Here is a 20,283-nt window from a genome sequence, read left to right as displayed (position 1 = left end):
TTTTTGAGGGTGCAGCAGAAATATGTTTATCCCTTAGGCCTGAATTCAGGTTACAGCACAAGAGATGCATCGTGGTACAAATGAAATAAAACTCCCTGACTCCAGGTGATGTTTTTAGACACAGTGCAACGCAGAGGGTTACAAAACACCAGGGGAAAAAAAAAAACCACCCGCACAAGATTACAGTAAGATAGAGATGCTACTCAGCAAAACCTCTACAAAACACTTCTAGGGCAGCACATTTTTGTGAAGGTTAAACAAAACCCACTATCACAGTAGGTACTGAGGGAGAGAAAAGAGAGCTACAGCATGATAAAGAATTCAGGGAAGACATTCTTCCCTATGAGACAGCAGGGAGAAAAAAAAAAAAGAATATTTCAGAAGCAGGGAAACAGGGCACCCAGAGTAGCCTTGCCTTGCCAGTTGACAATCTACTTTTGCCTTTTCTCCAACACCTGGGAGACTGGTATTCGTTATTAATAGAACAGAAAGACTGTTTGGCTTTTGTTCTGCAGACGCCACGTATCTTTAATTTTCAGCGTCAGCAGAACCACATATTGTGCTGGCAAACAACAGCTTTAGTTACAAAACAGCCAGTACCAATAAAAGCAGTTCTCGGTCTGCTTTAAGACTGAGTACTGAGGTGCCGTTTCTTGGCCACACTTTATAAAAACCAATTAAGAACAAAATACCTTTTTAAGTACACAAAAACCATTAAGCACACAAGATCAGTAAAGAAAGTATCCCTTTTAAACACATGGACAGGTGTGGTTTTGTAAAAGATCAGCAGCCACTCCTCTAAGGTGTTTAAAGCAAGTGCATTCTACAAATTTTATAAGATAAGCAATTTGGAAAGAACCCTGATCCTGCTGGCCTCATGTCAGCCACTTGCTTGTGGTTTTCTTCCGAAGGTACCACACTCAGCTTTGTAAGTTGTTCCCCAACGCCCTCTGAGCAGGCAAATCTGCAAACTCAGCTCAACAAGACTGATTAAAACCCGACGAACTGTGCTTTGAACATTAATAAAATGTGTCTTAATAAAGTGAATGAGTTTGCAAGGGTTTTTATGATTCTTCTGGCTCGATTTGATTAGAATACCAGTAGTCACTGGCGTGAGACAACAACGCTCTTAGAATTTAACTGAGTGCAGATCACAGCCTTCCCCACCACTGGTGTTACCTGCGCTTCTAAATCGCAAGAGCCTACAATCAAAAACAATTCGCCAACATTGAGAACTTGTACTAATAGTATCAGCGTGGCTGACCTGATGATCGAACACCAGCTTTGGGCCTCCATCTGCCGCAGTGTCTTCACTGAGTAACATCCATGTGTTGGTGTCAATGTCGTAGCGATAGAAGTCGCTTTTCAGAGACTTGCTGTTCCTCACGGAGGAATCCAGATAGCGTCCCAACGTGTAGATTTGCCTTCGTTGAATGTCAATGCACATTTTGTGACATGATCTGGCACTGGGACCACTCTGATAAAAAAAAAGCCACAAAATAAAGAGAAGAATATATTAAATATTACTCCAGGCAGGTCACTGCACACTCACTAAGGGCAAGTAAGTTCTATCACCAACTGGAAACCCTTTGAGAATATCAGAATGAAATCAAATACAGGATCAATATATAAGTATCTATATAATAGGACATTCCATAACTTCTGTGTCCGTTAGAAAGACACCAGGAAAAGTCTTAAATTTGTTGTAAAAAATGTGTTATGACTTGAAGCGTTTTTGTAAGATTCCTTAGAAAACAGCCTGGTTCCTCCACAAGTGATTCTCAGAGGCATGTGAAAGCTACTTGATCTTTTGAAACAACAGAAGTTGATGCACATGAGAGGTAAATTAAGATGTCACAGCCTATAAATAACTACATAGGACTAAGATTAAGAAGTGCTCTACTACAAGAGCCTCTATTTTATTAATAGGCTATTTACTACCAGATCATAACCAGACATTCCCACAAGCAATCACATTCCGTAACGTGTCTTTGAAGGTAACAAAAGCACGCCCTGTCCTTCTCAAATAGATACGGCTATTCCTGCTTCAACAACAAGGAAGTTTCCCACGGTAAGCGATATTGCCGTGAGTTATGATCTTCAAGAGAAATAAAGGGATGTTGGCAAATTATTACGTGCTTATCCATCCAGGAGTGCTCAACTTAAATTGTATTAGAGTAATTTATTCAATGACATTATAACGATGCTACGCAGCACTGGGCAGTATCCCTTCTGCTTCCCAAATATAACTTTGTGAGCCTTCGTGCACTCATCTTGAACCACAAGAGCAACATCCCCATACTCCAAAGTACTAGAAATCAACATATGAGAAGTCCTATTTGCAAAAGATCTCATAAAGGGAAAAAAAAACCATCTTGCCATCATGCTTACAGATAAATTATAGAGCTGTTTATTGATCTAAGTCTGTGTCTTTTGTCCATGAAGGGAGGGCTGGAACATCTCTGCTATGAGGACAGGCTAAGGGAGCTGGGCTTGTTCAGCCTGGAGAAGAGCAGGCTCAGACGAGACCTTATAGCGGCCTTCCAGTACCTGAAGGGGCTACAGAAAAGCTGGGGAGAGACTTTTTACAAGGGCATGGAGTGACAGGATGAGGGGGAATTGCTTTAAATCAGAAGGTGAAAGATTTAGATTAGACATCAGGAAGAAATTCTTCACCATGAGGGTGGTGAGGCACCAGCACAGATTGTCCAGGGAAGTTGTGGGTGCCCACTCCCTGGAGGTGTTCAAGGCCAGGTTGTACGGAGCCTTCAGCATCCAGTGGGATGAGAAGGAATGGCCTCAAGTTGCACCAGGAGAGGTTCAGATTAGACACTGGGAAAAAATTCTCCACCGAAAGGGTTACTGGGCACTGGCAAAGGCTGCCCAGGGAGGTGGCTGAGTCTCCATCCCTGGAGGTGTTTAAAAGACAGGTACATGAGGTGCTCAGGGATATGATCTAGTAGTGAGCAGAAACAGTTGGATTTGATAATCTCAAAGGCCTTTTTAAACCAAACAATTCTATGATTAAGTTTTTGTAGTCAAATCTTTACTGCTGATGTTATAGAATTCAATTTGAGTAAAGAACAGTTACAGGAAACTTTACCGTAACTCAAACTGAGAAGGTGAACTGAACTGTTCATATGCTGCAAAGATGAAGCATTCTATCAGCAGTGACTGCAGCTTTGAGGACTGGTTACTCCAGGGTAATTAAGATCATTTTCTTTTCTCAAAAAAAAAAAAAACCACTGATAAAAGGGAAACTTTAGCATAAAATCCTGAAATGCAGCAAAGCCGATTCATTGCCTTCAGCCACATGGAAGTTAACTGACAAAGACAAAGGCAGCTTACTTTACCTTGCTCCTAGGAAACATAAATCAGTACCTTCCAGAGGACCCTGTTCCAAACACAAAGCAAAGTTTCTTCGCATGAAAAGTATCGATTTGAGTATTCAGGCAGGTTGCTCCTGATTCATAAGAAAATAATCCCAGCAGACAGAGTCCATCTCTAGTTATGCAACTGGGACACTTAAAGATATACCACTGCTCCCTTGCCAAAGACCACATTTGCTTTGGCGCAGCTGCTGTATAGATGAAACATTTAATACCTACCTGTGCTCCCTGGCTTTCCCCTCTTTGTAAGGTCACTGCAGCTTTTTAATCGAACCCACTGATTTAAGTATCTTCTTGCACTTGCTCACCTCTGGGTGCTTTATGGGCTAAAGTAAACCATACCACATTTGCTCAAATAATGTCTTGATTTCTGAAAGCACCAAACATCCAATTTAGTGCTCTCCCGACCTGCCTTACCTTGAAGAGCTGCATTGTCAACTGAAATTTGGCTGAGTATAGACACAAGGCTGAAACACTTAGCACCTAAAATACCAGTTTCAAGCCGTTGGCACCAGCAGCACAGTTGCTTCACTGGATAAGTCCACAACACACAAATTTCAACTCCTAAGACTACGTTAAAAGGAGAAAAGAAGTCAGAAAGAACATCTTCTTTCTTGAATTATGTTTTGGTCACATCTTACACAGTAATATCTGCCTTTTAAAGATTCAGTAAACCTACTGAAGGTTTTAAGTTTGACTATTTCATCCATACAGGCACAGAACTTCATCATCTCAAGTTCACTTAAGAACTCCAACCCCATCAACTCGCAGAGTCCACAACAGCACAAACTCTCTCTTGTGATAAAGAAAACTTCATGTAATTCGTAATATTTTCTCAAAGAAAACTGGATTTACTCCTGCACACTATGAGATCAGACAGAACCTGCTGAAAGTCTCCTATTTAGTCTACATGTCTGCCGATAGGAGTAAGTAACTCCATTAAACAGTGGTACATGATGGTTTGTCATTAGAGGCAGAAGAGGGGAAGGCCTCTGTTCACTTCAGATCTACTCAGTTTGACTATGGAAGTCCTTGTAGTCCTCTTTGAGGACTCTTTTACTCAAATCTGGGCCTTATCACCAAAATGAAGACACACAAAAGTATCTCCTCTCAACAGATTAACTGCTGTTTCCAAACAGATCTGCAACTAATAAAGCCAGTTTCACCCGCATAGTGATAACCACAAGAGAAGGTTAAGAAAGTCCAAGTCTTCTTGGGTGGTGAGACACTGGAATAGGTTTCCCAGAAAAGTCATGGAAGCCCCATCCCTGGAAGTGCTCAAGGCCAGGCTGGATGAGGCTTTGAGCAACCCAATCAAGTGGAGGGTGTCCCTACCAAGGCTGAGTTGGAACTGGGTGATCTTTAAGGTCCGTTTTGACCCAAATCATTCTATGATTTTTGAGCAGCGCAGAAGACAAACAGCAGTTTTGACCAGTTTGCATGTGTCTTCTCCTGTGGTCATATGAACTCTTAACAAATCAGTACAAGACTTCTCATTACGTTCTTGTACTGTAGATCTAATTTCATTGAACTGTATTCAAATTGTTTAGTGTGTGGGACCAGCATTTTTGCAGATGAAGCTCCAAGAACAGACTGATTTAGGAGTGATATTACTTCTTAAACAAAGTACACCTTACTAGAGTCTGTTTTAAGTAAGTCACATTCAACAATTGCCCAAACAACGTGAGCAAACACCAGCTTTGGGGACTCTTTCCAATTCTCATCAGGAATCTCCTGGCACACACACTGCAGAAACCACACATGAAAGAAGCTTGTGACCAGGGTAAGTTCTTATTCAGATGGCAAGTGATGTGTTACGCTGCTTTGGCCAGTCCCTCCGCTTGTGCCAAGGCTGCAATGGCAATAGTAAAGCATTAGCATATCACATTTCCAACCTACAGGACACCAAACAATACCACACACTACTAAGCATGGGCACTGTTCGGCTTCCACGGAACTCAATAAGTGCCCACACGGAGCTAAGACTAACCTGAACAAAATGGCTCTCTGCCACCCCACACCACAGTACAATTAGCACAGCATAATAATGGCTAAGACAGATTAAACAGTACGCGCCATTGTACCACTTTAAAACAGGACCAAGTACCAAGCTATGCTCTACTGAAACAGCCCTGCTCAAACAGGTTGGTCTTGATTGCAACTCCTCAGGTCTCTAACATACAGATAAATGCCCTGGGACGGTAGTGAAAGGAAGGGTATGGAGAGCTAGGAGTACCTAAGACAGGCTTTCAATCCTTTAAGCACCCAGGAGTGACCAAGGCCAAATAAGATTTTTTTGGTTTCGTCAGTGCGATACGAAATTCAATTGTGCAATGCCAAGTGAATACACAGTATACTTTATGAAAAGCCTTCTCAACATGCTAAGCCACTTTATAAAATCTAATTAGAACTTTCTTCATTTAACTTGCAAATGCTGAAAGCAATTATCCCACTTAAGGACTAACTTACAAAACGTTTTCAAAAAGCAACACAACAGCACCGAGAGACAACACTGCCTCCTTCGAATAATTGATTTGTTCCTATACAGGAGCGAAAAGATTGGGACTCAACTCCTCAGGGTAGGGTCTGCTCAAATAACTGTTTATGCCAGAATCAGCATGCATCATCTTAGCAACAGCATCCTGGCATGCTCTGCTAGGGCACAAACATGATAGCTTTCATTTTTTGTTTAGTTTTTAAATAAACGTCCTACAAATCAGCTTTAACGTGGACAGGACTGCGGGATGCCAGTTCCACTCCTCATCCCATCTCCCAAAAGAAACCTGGGGGAGCTTGGCTTCTTTTGGTTATCATAACCTTTTGCGAATAAAGGGTTTTCAGTTGCAAGAAAATCTGTTTTATTCAGACTGATCCAGATGAAAAACTTCAGGAGCAAGTCTGGACCCTGTTCAAGAGTCAGGGAAATAAAAACAAAGAACAGCTGACTAATACTCCCTTCTTGGTGCTGTAAAAGACTGAATGGAATGTGAACACTGCCTCCAGTTTAAAGTTCAAAAATAAGCGTCATGAGGTAAATGCTCTTGTCCTAAAGCAAACTAGGACGAGGACATAAAAAGACACAAACAACCTACTTTGTTTCCAGTCCTGAGAGCAGGCTGTCATGCAACAAATAGTCTCTCCTGCCTACACACAACTGCAGAGATTAATTGCCTTCATTTCCCAGTTTCAGAGTATAATTCATTTCCTCCTCCACCCCTCACAAAAAAAAAAAAAGGGAAACTTCTCCACAATCTTGAAAATGAAAGGAAATGCACATTATTCTTGGTCTTCATTCAAGTCTATATGCTTTTCCAGAATAGAACTTGTTAGTGCTTCATCAATGCCAGTCTTCAGCTAATGTGTGCTCCCAAAATGTTTCATCTAATCTGTAGCTCAAAATGATTTGCTTCACTGGAGACGAGTGAAAACTAAATTCAGCAACAGAAACAGCTACTGACAGACACAGAATAAAACACCTTCATCCCATACAAGCTGCTCACAGGAAGCATTTTAGGTTTCTCATAACATAAGGCAGCAGAAGAACTGAACTGAAGGACAACTAGAATACGGTAATGGAGCTGGAGAAGGGTCTGGAGCACAAGCCTTATCAGGAGCAGCTGAGGGACCTGGGGCTGCTTAGTGTGGAGAACAGGAGGCTGAGGGGAGAGATCTCATTGCTCTCTCCAGCTCCATGAAAGGAGGTTGTAGTGAAGTGGGTGCGGGTTTCCCAAGTAACAAGGGATGAGAGGCAACAGCCTCAAGTTGCACCAGGGGAGGTTTAGATCAGATATTAGGAAAAAATTCTTTACTGAAAGAGTGGTGAAGCACTGAAGAGGCTGCGCAGGGAAGTGGTGGAGACAACATCCCTGGAGATGTTAAAAACCCATGTAGCTGTAGCACGTAGGGACACAGGTTTAGCAAGCAAGATCATGTTGGGCTGATGGTTGGATTTGACGATCTTAGAGGTCTTGTCCAACCTTAATGATTCTATGAATCTGTTGTTTTTTAGGGTAGTATAGGGCTTTTGTATCGCCTAAACCACAAAGCAATATGAGTGAAGGCTGACAGATCGCTTATGCATGCAATCACTGACCACATTTCAGGAGCGCCAAGTCATGAGGGGAAGCAGGATCTTGCTCAGGCACACAACAGGAGCATCACAACAGCACTCACAGAATCATAGAATACTTTGGGTTGGAAGGGACCTTAAAGATCATCTAGTTCCAACCCCCTGCCATGGGCAGGCATACGTCCCACTAGATCAAGGTGCCCAAGGCCCCATCCAACCCAGCCCTGAACACCTCCAGGGAACACCTCCACTCATGGCCTGAGCAGCCCAGCCCAGGCGCACAGCTGGGCTAAGAACCACTAAAAGTGCCATTAAAAGACAGGTATAAGGTGCTCAGGGATATGATTTAGTACTGGACAGGTACACTTGGACTTGATCTCAAAGGTCTTTCCCAACCAAGCAATTCTATGATTTGTAAGGGCTTCTCAAGCATGCAAGACCCTCCCATAAACAGCATATCTCAGCTACATTTTCCTACTCTGTATGACAGTAAAAATCAACGCTATGTGTGTCATTTCATGTCCCAGGCTTGACAGCTCCAGCACTAGATTTAAAAACATCTGGACATCAGACAGGGTAGATGCAGCAGAGGGTTAAACTGGGACTCAAATGTTTCTAAGAACACAAGATGGGAGTCTAGCTCCAAGAAACATTCTGGATGCTGAATGTACACTCCATTCATTCAATTACTCTGCAAGTCTGCCTTAAGTAAAAGCTTAAACAGTTGCACTAGGTCAGCAGTCACATATTTCCACTCAAAGATATTCTTGCCGCTGTTTGTGAAAGATAACAGATATTCTAACTTACTTTATAGATGGTACAGCAGCTGTAAAAGAATATTATTTGAGATCATGCACATCAAATATGTTTTGGCAGTAAATATTTTGGGAAGCCAATTAAATAGATCAGAACCTGGCTAAGAATCATGATGCTTGCAGCTCCTCAGGGCCAGAACTGGAAAGCCATGGGTCTACAGGCTACATGGGTGAGGGAAAATGTCTTCACCAAAAGGGTTATTGGGCACTGGCACAGGCTGCCCAGGGAGGTGGGCTGAGTCCTCATCCCTGAAGATGTTTAAAAGACAGGTAGATGAGGTCCTCAGGGATTTGGTTTAGTAGTGGACAGGCACTTGATGATATCAAAGGTCTTTTCCAACCTAAGCATCCTATGATTCAACACAAAACAGTTAAATGTCTTAACAAAAAATAGTAGGTTTGGATATCAAAAAGTTTCTGACTTGCAAATAAATGACTACTAACAAGCCCAGCCACAGCTAAGGCAAGGAAGATATCCCTTGGTCAGGCAGCTGACAGTATTTGAGCTATGGGTAATCTGCTTACAGGCACCTTCCTACCGCAATGCAAATAGATTTAGTTGCAAAGTCCTTTCTGGGCTTCTAACTCAGACGTGATGGAGCAGATTAAAGTCAGAGGCAGCTTTTAGCACACAGTTTTGATTCATCTGTTTCAAGGTGAAAAAATTATATAGGATGAAGCTTTGTCTGTCTTCCTAAAAGCATGCACATACTTGGGATAGCCCTAATTTCTCACTGTTGATAGTTCATGGCCTCATGCTGAGCCTTCCCTAAAGAGACTTCCCTTGCTTATACCAGAAGTAAAAAATAAATGGCCCGGTGTTCTATTTTTAAGACGGTTCAATGAGCTTATAAGTCAAATGATTAAGCTCAGAGACCGTACAATATGATCCTTATGATAGCAATGGATTAGATGTGATGACCCATGAGGGGCCCATCCCTTTCAGTCTCACATAAGACTTTATGCAGACTGTGTGCTCCACCCTGAAGGGATCAGAGCAGATTCAGCGCAGACGAGCACAGACTGAGGGCAGCATGTGAACACTGCTATGAAAGCAAACAGATGCTTAATGTCCTGTTCCCAGGAGAGTACCTGTTAAAAATTAGTCTCCCAGCAGGCCTGCTTGCAGAAACAACTAATTCCAGATTAGGTTCATAAAGGAATGAACAGATACATGATTTATTGGCTTCTGATGAACCCTGATTAATGCACCGCTGAAGAAATAAAGTGCTCCCTATGAACTGACTCATGAACTTCCCAAAGCACCAATATCCTGCTTTTGACAGTTGCATTGCGTGAGGTTACCTGCAGAAAGAACTCTGGAAAATGATGTCTGCGTTAATGCCAGTGCAGGGACACATTCCTGGGCCATTTCTGAGCTATGCACTCTCGCACCAAAGCATCACAAAGGCCTCCTGGCAATGCTTAACATCATGCAGTAAACCAAGACATCCTACAATCAAGAAAATTCCTAGGCAAGCAAGCAGAATAGTGGAAAGGGAGGGGCGGGGGGGGGGGGGGGGGGGAACCTCCCAGAGCTTCAAGCATACAAACAGCATGGAATAATTCTTTCATTTACATGAAGAAGGTTGCAGGAAGGCATATGAAGGTCTTGTCTTAGGCTTCAGTTTCCAGGCAAAAATAAGTCATACAGCCTACATGATTCAGCTTCCAAATGCAAACAAGAGAAGCACTAAAGTAGTAGTACCCTAGAACAAGACAACCTTGCAACAAAGGGACATCAATACTGTGCTTTCTCTAACAAAGGGCACAATTCATCTGCAAATTCAGTGCTGCTCACACCCTCAGCAAATCTGAGGATGACACCAAACTGGATGGTGCAGTTGTCACACCAGAAGGATGGGATGTCATCCAGAGAGACCTGGACAAGCTGGAGAAGTGGGCCTGTGTGAACCTCATGAGGTTCAACAAGGCCAAGTGCAAGGTCCTACACTTGGGTTGGGTCAATCCACGGTTTCAACACAGGGTGGGGGATGACGTGGTTGAGAGCAGCCCTGCGGAGAAAGACTTGGAGATGCTGATTGATGAGAGGCTCAACATGAGTCAGTAATGTTAACTTGCAGATCAGAAAGCCAATCATATTCCCCATTTGCCCAGGAAAGTTGTGGCTGCCCCATCTCTGGAGGTGTACAAGGCCAGGTTGGATGGGGCCTTGAGCAGCCTGATCCAGCGGGAGGTGCCCCTGTCCATGGCATGGAGGTTGGAACTGGATGATTGTTAAGGTCTTTAAGGGTTCTATGAAACATGAATTAAATCACAGCTTCTAAAACTTTTAACAAATAATTTGTTGCTTTGATACACATCAACTGCTCAGCTTTGCTTTCAGTAACACTGAAGAAATACAACAGACAATCCACCACAGAACCAGAGCTTTCACCAGCTCTGAGAGATGGGCCCTCAGGACAACATCCCTCGTGTGCCGAATTTAACTAACCCCATTAACAATTGCAGGATGTTGAATGAGGTCATTTTTGCACGCATCATAAGTTCACGCCGTCCTCTCATTACCAGTAACAATGGCTAGCGAAGGTCCAGCCAAGAGAGATTTTTCCACAGATGCAAACTATTTGGCTTAGCTACAGTCCCGCTTGCAGACCAACAGGCGAGCAGGCTGAACAAAATTTAACCAGTCATTTCTGGACTGCTCGGCCACAAAGATGAGGATGCAGCAAGGCCAGAGTTCGTGAAGATTCGTTTTTATTTTAATTAATTTAATTTGTCCTTGAAAAGATGGTGATGGATAAACGTGAAATTACAAGTCTAAATATTCCGAGAGCCTGTGGCTCAGATGTTTCTGAGAAAGCGCAGACAGTCTTAAACTGATGACAAAGGGGTAGTTCGTACCCAGAGGTGTTAAAAGGGCATAAAAGTGGCTGTATGATTTTTTTCCCCTCGGGCTAATCCATGGCTATGAGATTGCCATCTCAGGGACACAGATACTAAGTACAGTTTAATGTAGGCTTCCTCTGTCAGCTGTTACAGCAACACAGAAGAGGAAAAAAAGAAATATATGTATCAGAGCAGAATAATTTCAACATTGAAAAACCAAGAAGTGTGGAGTCTGCCATTTCTGCTTTTGAACAACGTAACAGACGAGGAAAAATGTAGCTTCTGAAATTTTACCTTATATAGCTTATCACAGAATGGTTTGGGTTGGATGGGACCTTAAAGATCATCTAGTTCCAACCCCCCTGCCACGGGCAGGGACACCTTCCACTAATCAGGTTGCTCAAAGCCTTATACAAACTGACTTTGAACACTGCCAGGGATAGGACATCCATGACTTCTCTGGGCAACCTCTGCCAGTGCCTCAACACTCTCACAGGAACAAAGTTCTTCCCAATATCTAATCTAAATCTCCACTTCTTCACCTTAAAACCATTACCCCTCATTCTATCCCTGTACTCCCTGATAAAGAGCCTCTCCTCAGCTTTCCTGTAGCCCCCCTTTAAGTACTGGAAAGCTGCTCTAAGGTCTCCCTGGAGCCTTCTCTTGTCTAGGCTCAACAACCCAACTCTCTCAGCTTGTCCTCGTACAGGAGGTGCTCCAGCCCTCAGATCATCTTCATGGCCTCCTCTGGACTTGCTCGAACAGATCCATGTTGTTCCTGTGCTGAGGACTCCAGAACTGAATGCAGGACTCCAGGTGAGGTCTCAGGAGGGGCAGAATTACTTCCCTTGACCCGCTGGTCACACTTCATTGAATACAGCCCAGGATACAGTTGTCTTTCTGGGCTGCAGCTATTTAAACATAATTTAGCTAACCAGCTGCAGGAACCGTCTCATTTACCACTGAAGTGCAGCACTCCGCTAGACTCTGCTGTGTCAGTTTCAGAAACAAGGCATCTTCCATTTTGCCAATAGTCTACACAGAGAAAAATCGGCCAAGAAACAGTGCAAGTATTTTCACTGGAGGTCTGTGAAGCATCATACTAAATCCCTCTGTTTATGTAGTAAGAGGAATAAGCATAAAGCATGGCAACACACACTTGTGGAGGAGCTTTTAAAGACAGCACTGAAAAGAAATCATGCATGGGGCAGTGAAAGGACTAGAACCCAACTGTTCCTGAATCTCAGTATTAGTAAAATCTCCACCTCATACATACCCTGGAAAATTCATGCTTTAAGTTCTATTAAATATAACATGCTCTTTCAGGCCTGAAAACTCAACATACCAACGCTCTATTCATTCTTCCAGTACGTGCTCTCAAGACGATTCAAAAAGCTTAAGTCCCAATTACCTCCAAAACACAGTGGCAGAAACACATTCGTTATTAGCAGTAAGGTCCACAAAACCTTACTACATTTTCAAGCATGCAATTATCCAGACAATTTAGCTAAGGATTTGTCTACGATACCACTTGAGAATGCTTTCCCTATGCCACCATACTGGAATAACTGATATTTCTTTAGGGATTTCTCTATTTGTACAGCTTGAGGAGTGTTAATATAGCATAAGCCTTTCACAGCCTAGCTGACATAAGAGACTACTCTACTCCCCAGGCAAAGTTGACGGGTGTGTGAAGCTACTTTCACTTTGTTGGCAAGATAACAAGCTTTCCTCCCATGTTCTACCTGTACATACACTCCCATGTCTTTAAAATCCTTTCCCCCATGCATTCAGTGTGAAATGCAAGGTTCCAGGGATTCCAGCTGCCTCTTGCCTTACAGGTGCGTATTTCTGCATCTTTAAAACCCAAAAGGATATAAATCACATTTCCTTATACCAATACCCATTGCTTCACTAAATCCTTACCTGAAAATTCAGTAATACTTTAGGCAGCTGAATAATGTGTCATCTTCCCAAGACGCAGTCACAGCCACCCTAGCGTGTCTCTATACTGCCTCATCTGCAATTTACAGGGAAATGGATGATGCAATAACATCCTAATAAAGCCATATAAGTAAAATAAAGCTGCATTTCAGACCAGAGCTCCGAGCAGCAAGCCCATTGTAAGTTAGAGCTGAAGTGGTGATTTTTATTGGAACACAAATGCCACCAATCAACTACCCACGATGCATTCCTTCAAGGTGGCGAAGTCATTTACAAGCTGAACCCTCTGCTGCTCAAAGGTTTATCCATACAATGATGTGGGTCGGAAAGGACCTTAAAGATCATCCAGTTCCAACGCCCCTGCCATGGACAGGGACACCTTCCACTGGATCAGGCTGCTCAAGGTCCTGTCCAACCCAGCCTTGAACACCTCCAGGGAGAGGGTAGCCACAGCTTCTCTGGGCAACGTGTGCCAGTGCCTCACAAACCTCATTGTGAAGAATTTCTTCCTAATGTCTAATCTAAATTTAAAGCCATTCCCCCTCGTCCTGTCACTATTAGCCCTTGTATAAAGTCCCTCCCCAGCTTTCTTGTACGCTGCCTTCCAGTACTGGAAGACTGCTATAAGGTCTCTTCAAAGCCTGCACTTCTTCAGGCTGAACAAGCCGAACTCTCTCAGCCTGTCCCCATAGTAGAGATGCTCCAGCCCTTAGATCACCTTCATGGCCTCCTCTGGACCTGTTCCAACAGTTCCATATCCTTCTCGTGTTGGGGATTCCAGAACTGGACACAGGATTCCAGTTAGGGTCTCGGGAGAGCAGAATAGAGGGGCAGAATTCCTTCCCTCAACCTGCTGGCCACCCTTCTTTTGATGCAGCCCAGGATACATTTGGCCTTTTGGGCTGCAAATGCAGACTGCTGGCTCACATCAAGCTTCTCATCAACCAGCATCAAACTCCTTATCAATTAGCATGGTTGAAAATCCATGGTTTGGAAATCAATGTATAATGTAAAGACTGGCAAACACACACTCCAGGACTGCCAAAGTTTTGCAGCCTTGAGAACACTATGCATAATGCATCTATTTAACTACTCCCTTCTCTGTGAGACCGACTTCAACATTGACCTGTGGAAGAAAGGGACCTCTACACATTGAAAAGTGCTGTAAAGAGTAACTGAAGTTTGGCTAGTTTTCTGTTCTTTGTCATGCTGCGAGCAAGACACATAGTGACAGAACTGAGTAACTTCAGATCCAGAGCTGTTTTAAAATATGGATGATCTGCTCTTTATAAAAAAGTCAAAGTTAAAAAAAAAAAGCAAGTAAACAAGGGTTAAGAGGACAGAGCTTCAGGTACACAAGGTCACATAAGGAAATTAGAAATTAGCTTTAAAAGCTGAAAATCTTTTCTAAAAAAAGTGTTTATTATAAAATCCCACCATGGTATTCTTCCCTCAATTCAGTCCATTTTGGTTTAGGCTGCCAATATGGAAATCACTGAACAAGTCAGTCAGGTTTATCTAAAAGTCTAACATTCGGGAGAAAGACTGGCTAGTACATTTTAAAACCATCATGCTGTTAAGCAGGGAGCAGAATAAATAATTAGCACACGATATTTAGGATCAACATAGAATACTTCTCATCTGGTTCACTTCAGCATCTGCCGCCTTTGTCCCTGCTTTTGTGGGCATTTACATGACTTAGGAAGTTGGCTCTCAGGTGTATCTGCAGTATCCAAGTTCCTACTGCAGGCTTCGGGGCATAGCTGCTTTCTCCCCAGGTGATTTTGTGGCACCAGGCATTTCCTGCAACCAAGCAACTGTACAACTGGAACCATTCAGAGTAGGACATGGCAGAATCAGTGTATTAGATCTCAAGTAGAAAAACATCCCAGTATTTGAAACAAAAACTCCACAAGTAACTTTAAGCGTCTTCCAAACTACATCACCATCTGTGGTAAGGAGTCAGTATTTGGGACTAGTTCAGTTCCTACACTCAAAATAGCACTGGGTACAAGCTTTACATAGACACACTTACATATTTCTGCATCACACCCAAAAAAATCCAGTCATAGGTGTCACAAACACGTCCAAAGGCATAAAATGCTTGTGTCGTTCTGTGACATCGGAAGCCTTGGGTAAATTCATCCATGTCAACAAATGTAAAGAAACACAAGCAGACACAGTAGAAAATTTAACTGGAAATACAATAGCAGATGAAATTCATCCAGGCTCTTGCTATTATGAGATCTTTCTACCCTTGTCAGCTTTTACTTCCAGTATCCTGGAAAAGCACTTCGTGTCAGCAGCAAACTGTCACCTTACAATAGAGCCATTTAGTAGAGCATTTTCAGCCTACTGAAGAGTAGGCACTTGTTGACCTACACTAGCCTTCATTGTGAGGAATGATTTAAACTCTCAACCAGTTAACCCATGACAAGACCTTCACTCCTACCCAAGAGACTTTGGCAAGAAACAAGAGTGTCACCTAAACCTAATCCATTTATCCAGCTTCCATGTCATTCACAGAGCTGATTTGCAAGCAGGATTTTCCTCTAAAAAAGCCAGAATAAGGATGTCATATCATATTTACAAATATGCACTACAGAAAGTAACAGTTCATGCTGTAACACACTATTTGAAAGGAGATTCTCCATCTTTCCTCATGTATCTAGGAAATACTGGACCAACGTACATGACGTACAAAATATGCTGCTTTACTCCCATTTATCTGATCTCCAGAGGCAGCAACATCCCTTAGCGCTTTGATCCTATTAAAAAACCCAAGTAACTATCAATTTACACCAAGCAAAGCCTTTCCTACAGTTAACTTAAACTGTCTTCCTGAACTGAATTTCACTAAATTAGCCTTCAAAAGAGAAAGCTGCTGCTTGGAAACTAGATATATTAGACATTAAAACATACCTATTAGATTTCTCTGTTAATTGACACTGGCCTAGGATCAAAATGCCCAAGGAATGACGAAGTTTGTTTTTTCGAAACTATTTACTTCCAAATCCTGGTAAGGTCTACTGCTCTACAACCACAAATAAACCCTGGAGGCAACAGCATTTGTCAGAACATTCCACTTGGTTCGGGGTAAAAGCCCTTAAAGGCTCTTAAACTTCACATTTGTGCCTCAGACCAACTGATTTGTAGAGCTGTTGCATGTTCAAGTGCTCCACAGAGAAGACAGGACAGAAGTTGCGGGCCCAGCTGAGAAATCATGAGTTGGTCCATGGTGCATCTCCTTGGGAAAGGAGAAAGAGGATTTGGCAAACCCTGCAGGAGCCGTGCTGGCTCCATATAGTGTGGGGATGGTGGGAAAGTTCTAGTTCAGGTCTGTTTGTCAATCAGCAACTGGAGTATGTATGCTGGAGGTTCAGCCCAACACCGCAAGTAGGTCCTCTAGACCCCCTTTTAAAGACTGTCATCAGCTATTCCAGCAGTGCTGTGAGCACTCTTTCCTGATGTAAAAAAGCCTATGGAAAATGTGCTTTGGTCATCTACCTGTTAACAATCGCCAATGCAACTTCAGGTGACAAAGAGACATTTCTCCAGCTCACTGGCAAGTTTTAAAAACCAGCAGCGAAAGAGTTTACCAAAACGGTCACACAACCCTTTCATATCACACCACAACACAAGCTGCCAGCACCTTTATCCCAAAAGCGTGACTGTGCGTTGCCCTTGCGATAACAATGGGTAAGAGCAACTTTAACTGTATTTTGCTCTTGTCCAAGCCTGATTGAGTGGCTGATTTAACCACTGTCCTGATTAATTAGAACAAAAAAGGCAGAAACAGAACCAGCACAATACAACACAAAACCAAGACTAAGATCTACTGGCATCTATTCTGAATATTTTTTATATTTCCATGTCAACAGCAATTTCGTTTTTGCAGATTTGTTTGTGAATAGTTTATGTCCCTATTAGAGAAACATCTGGAGTCTTTGTTTTTGAATTTACTTCTCAACATTTGAGACTGACCTTTTAATTTCTACATCAGGTTTTATCCAGTTCTCCTTAGAAAAAGAAACAACAACACTCTTGTTTTGCAAGTACAGCAGCTGCCAGTTCCCTGCACCTTAGTTGGTCACCAGAACCCTGGATTGTGCCTCAGCAGGCCACTTTCAGAACTCCATTGCAGACTATCGCCCCAAAGAGTCCTTCCAGAGATCCATTTCTAAAGCCACACACATTTCTTTGCACTTTTCCCTATTAAGAGCATCTACTCTTCAAAATTCCCCATACATTCAACTCATTCTCTCTTTTATTTTTTCCAAATTCACTCTACCTTTAATCACAGAATGGTTCAGGTTGGAAGGTACATCAAAGCCTATCGAGTTCCAACCCCCCTGCCATGGACAGGGACACCTTCCACTGGATCAGGTGGCTCAGAGCCTCATCCAACCTGGCCTTGAACAATTCCAGGAAACGGGCAGCCAAGACTTCTCTGGGCAACGCATGCCAGTGTCTCAACATTTCTTTCCTAATATCTAATCTAAATCCACTCTCTTTCAGCTTAAAATGATTCCCCCGCATCCTACTCCTGCACTCCCTGATAGAGAGCCCCTCCCCAGCTTTCCTGTAGCCCCCTTTAAGTACTGTGAGGCTGCTCTAAGGTCTCCCTGGTGCCTTCTATTCTCCAGGTTGAATAACCCCAACTCCTTCAGCCTGTCCTTATACGGGAGAGGCTCCAGCCCCCAGATCATCTTCATGGCCTCCTCTGGACTTGCTCTAACAGATCCAAGAAGTCTTGCTTCTTCTAAGCCAAATACCCTTCCCACCGTTCATTTCACCTTCCAGGGCACCCTGTAATTTTTTTTCTCCAAAATCCCTTTATAGCCACTTTGTATCAACTCACAACTCTTTTACTGTCTCTTCTCTGCAGTCCTCCTTTGCACATCTCGCCTTTCTCCCACCTCAGCATCACGCTGTTATAGTCAGGCATGAGGAACTTGAAGAGAAAACACACACTGCTCCTGGCACTGCTGATGCCTTCCATGTCAGCCAGGCCTCCTAAGCTCTACAGAAGCGCTACTGGATGAGGCAGGATCCCAGCAAGAAAAGAAATCAAACGCTTAAACACCAGAACTACCCACACTGGTTTGTGCAGGAAGAAACCACAGTAACTTCTTTTTTGACAGGAAGGTCCTATTTCACTGCATCCTGAGCTAGACAAAAGTACACACTGAGCAACAATAAAGCAAAAAGAAAAGCATGGCTAGCAGGTTGAGGGAGGCGATTCTCCCTCTCTGCTCTCATCACACCTCATCAGGAGTCCAGTGTTCAGTTCTGGAATCCTCAGCACTAGAAGGACATGGATCTGTTGGAGCAAGTCCAGAGGAGACCATGAAGATGATCAGAGGGCTGGAGCACTTCCAATATGAGGACAGACAGAAACAGTTGGGATCGTTCAGCCTGGAGAACAGAAGGCACCAGGGAGATGTTAGAGCAGCCTCCCAGTACTTAAAGGGGGCTACAGGAAAGCTGGGGAGGGGCTCTATATCAGTGAGCACAGGGATAGGATGAGGGGGAATCAAAGCTGAAAAAGGGGAGATTTAGATAACATTCTTTACAATTAGAGTAGTGAGGCACTGGCACAGGTTATCCAGAGAAGTCATGGATGCTCAAGGTCAGGTTGGATGAGCAACCTGATCCAGTGGGAGGTGTCCCTGCCCACAGCAGGGAGATGGAACTGCATGGACTTCAATGTCCCTTCCAAATCAAACCATTCTATGATTTTTATGAACAGTGAAGGAAACAGAATCATAGAATGGTTTGGGTTGGAAGGGACCTTAAAGATCAAATTCCAACCCCACTGCCATGGGCAGGGACATCCCACTAGATCAGGCTGCCCAATCCAGGCCCATCCAGCCTGCCCTTGAACAACACCTCCAGGGATGGAGCAGCCACAACTTCCCTTGGCAACCTGTTCCAGTGGCTCACCACTGTCATTGTGAAGAAATCCTTCCTTACATCTAGCCTAAATCTGCCCCTCTCCAGTTTATAAACCCACTCCCTCTCATCCTATCACTACAAGGCTTGGTGAACAGTTCCTCCCCAGCTTTCTTGTAGCTCCTTTCAGGTACTGGAAGGTCACTATAAGATCTCCTCAGAGCCTTCTCTCCTCCAGGCTGAACAAGCCCAACTCTCTCCGCCTGTCCTTGTACGGGAGGTGCTCTGGCCCTCCTTCGTAGCCCTCCTCTGGACCCATTCCAACAGCTTCATATCCTTCTTATGTTGAGGATTCCAGAACTGGATGTTCTCCACTTTCCCCACGTCCTTATAAAGGGAGAAAAAGGGAAGTCTAGCTGTTTATCTTTACTGTATAGTTGATAAAAGAGATAAGAACCAATTTCCCCTTGATATTACTTCACACCCCCATTCTTTATCCTAAAGAGTTTAACTGTTGAGTAAACAGTGGGAAGAACTGTCTTGAACCTTGAGTTTTACCACTGGAAGCAACAGTAACCTAGCTTACAGGACAGGACCCTGGAAGATTAAATTCAGCTTCAGCATCATATCAGTAAACAGAAGAGTGTCCCCGAGCAGAGATGAAAGGACTAAGAGTAAAAAAAGCTATTTATAAGGACATAAAATGTAAGGACAATTTTACCTTTATGCAGCTCTATTATGACAGAAACCAGAACATCACTTTCAGTTTTATTATTGCCCATTTTGTAAACAATGTTGGAAACAGTAAGTGCATGACACACACGGACATTTGAAGGCTACGGGAAGTGCCTTACTGTGAGGGGGGTTTTCAGCTCAGGCAGTTTGTCCTACTTGATTACAACCTCTAAACACCTTTGCCAGGAAAAAATGGCAATATTAAAGTGTTATTTAATCTGGTATGGAAGTTCACAAAACAAGTGGTGAGAAGAAACTGGAAAAATACCAATAGGAAATAATGTTTTTTTACACATTTTTCAAATAATTGAGGAAATCGACTCCTAAATTTGTCAAAGAGTGGATGAATCTCAAATTTTTCATACTTTCAAGAAGAGGCTGCATGAAATTTCTGAAATTATGGTCTCACAAAGAAGTAATGACCTCAAAACACAATAAACACATGGACCTTCAATGTTTCACAGTTTACAGTAAAATTAATTACATGAGCCAAAAGTCTTGGACTTTTTTTTGCTACCTCCAATAACCCAAGCTACACTCATTTCAGAGGTTTCATACGTCAAATACTGAGCACAATCGGCCAAGG

The 20,283-nt window shown here is 43.1% G+C and overlaps 1 protein-coding gene across 3 annotated transcripts in view; it reads right to left on the bottom strand.

Moving 5' to 3' along the window:
- MKLN1 (muskelin 1) overlaps window positions 1-20,283 on the bottom strand; it is a 120,074-nt gene that overhangs the window by 42,899 nt on the left and 56,892 nt on the right. For all 3 annotated transcript variants that reach the window (XM_054064953.1, XM_054064968.1, XM_054064961.1), the window contains one exon: window positions 1,265-1,477. In XM_054064953.1, coding sequence (XP_053920928.1) covers window positions 1,265-1,477 — 213 coding nt within the window. The remainder of the gene's footprint in view (window positions 1-1,264; window positions 1,478-20,283) is intronic.

This window comes from Cuculus canorus, chromosome 1 (assembly GCF_017976375.1).
Source record: "Cuculus canorus isolate bCucCan1 chromosome 1, bCucCan1.pri, whole genome shotgun sequence".
In the NCBI taxonomy this organism is placed as follows: domain Eukaryota; kingdom Metazoa; phylum Chordata; class Aves; order Cuculiformes; family Cuculidae; genus Cuculus; species Cuculus canorus.
Note: the sequence above shows the minus strand (reverse complement) of the source record. Positions and strands in the feature narration are given on the sequence as shown.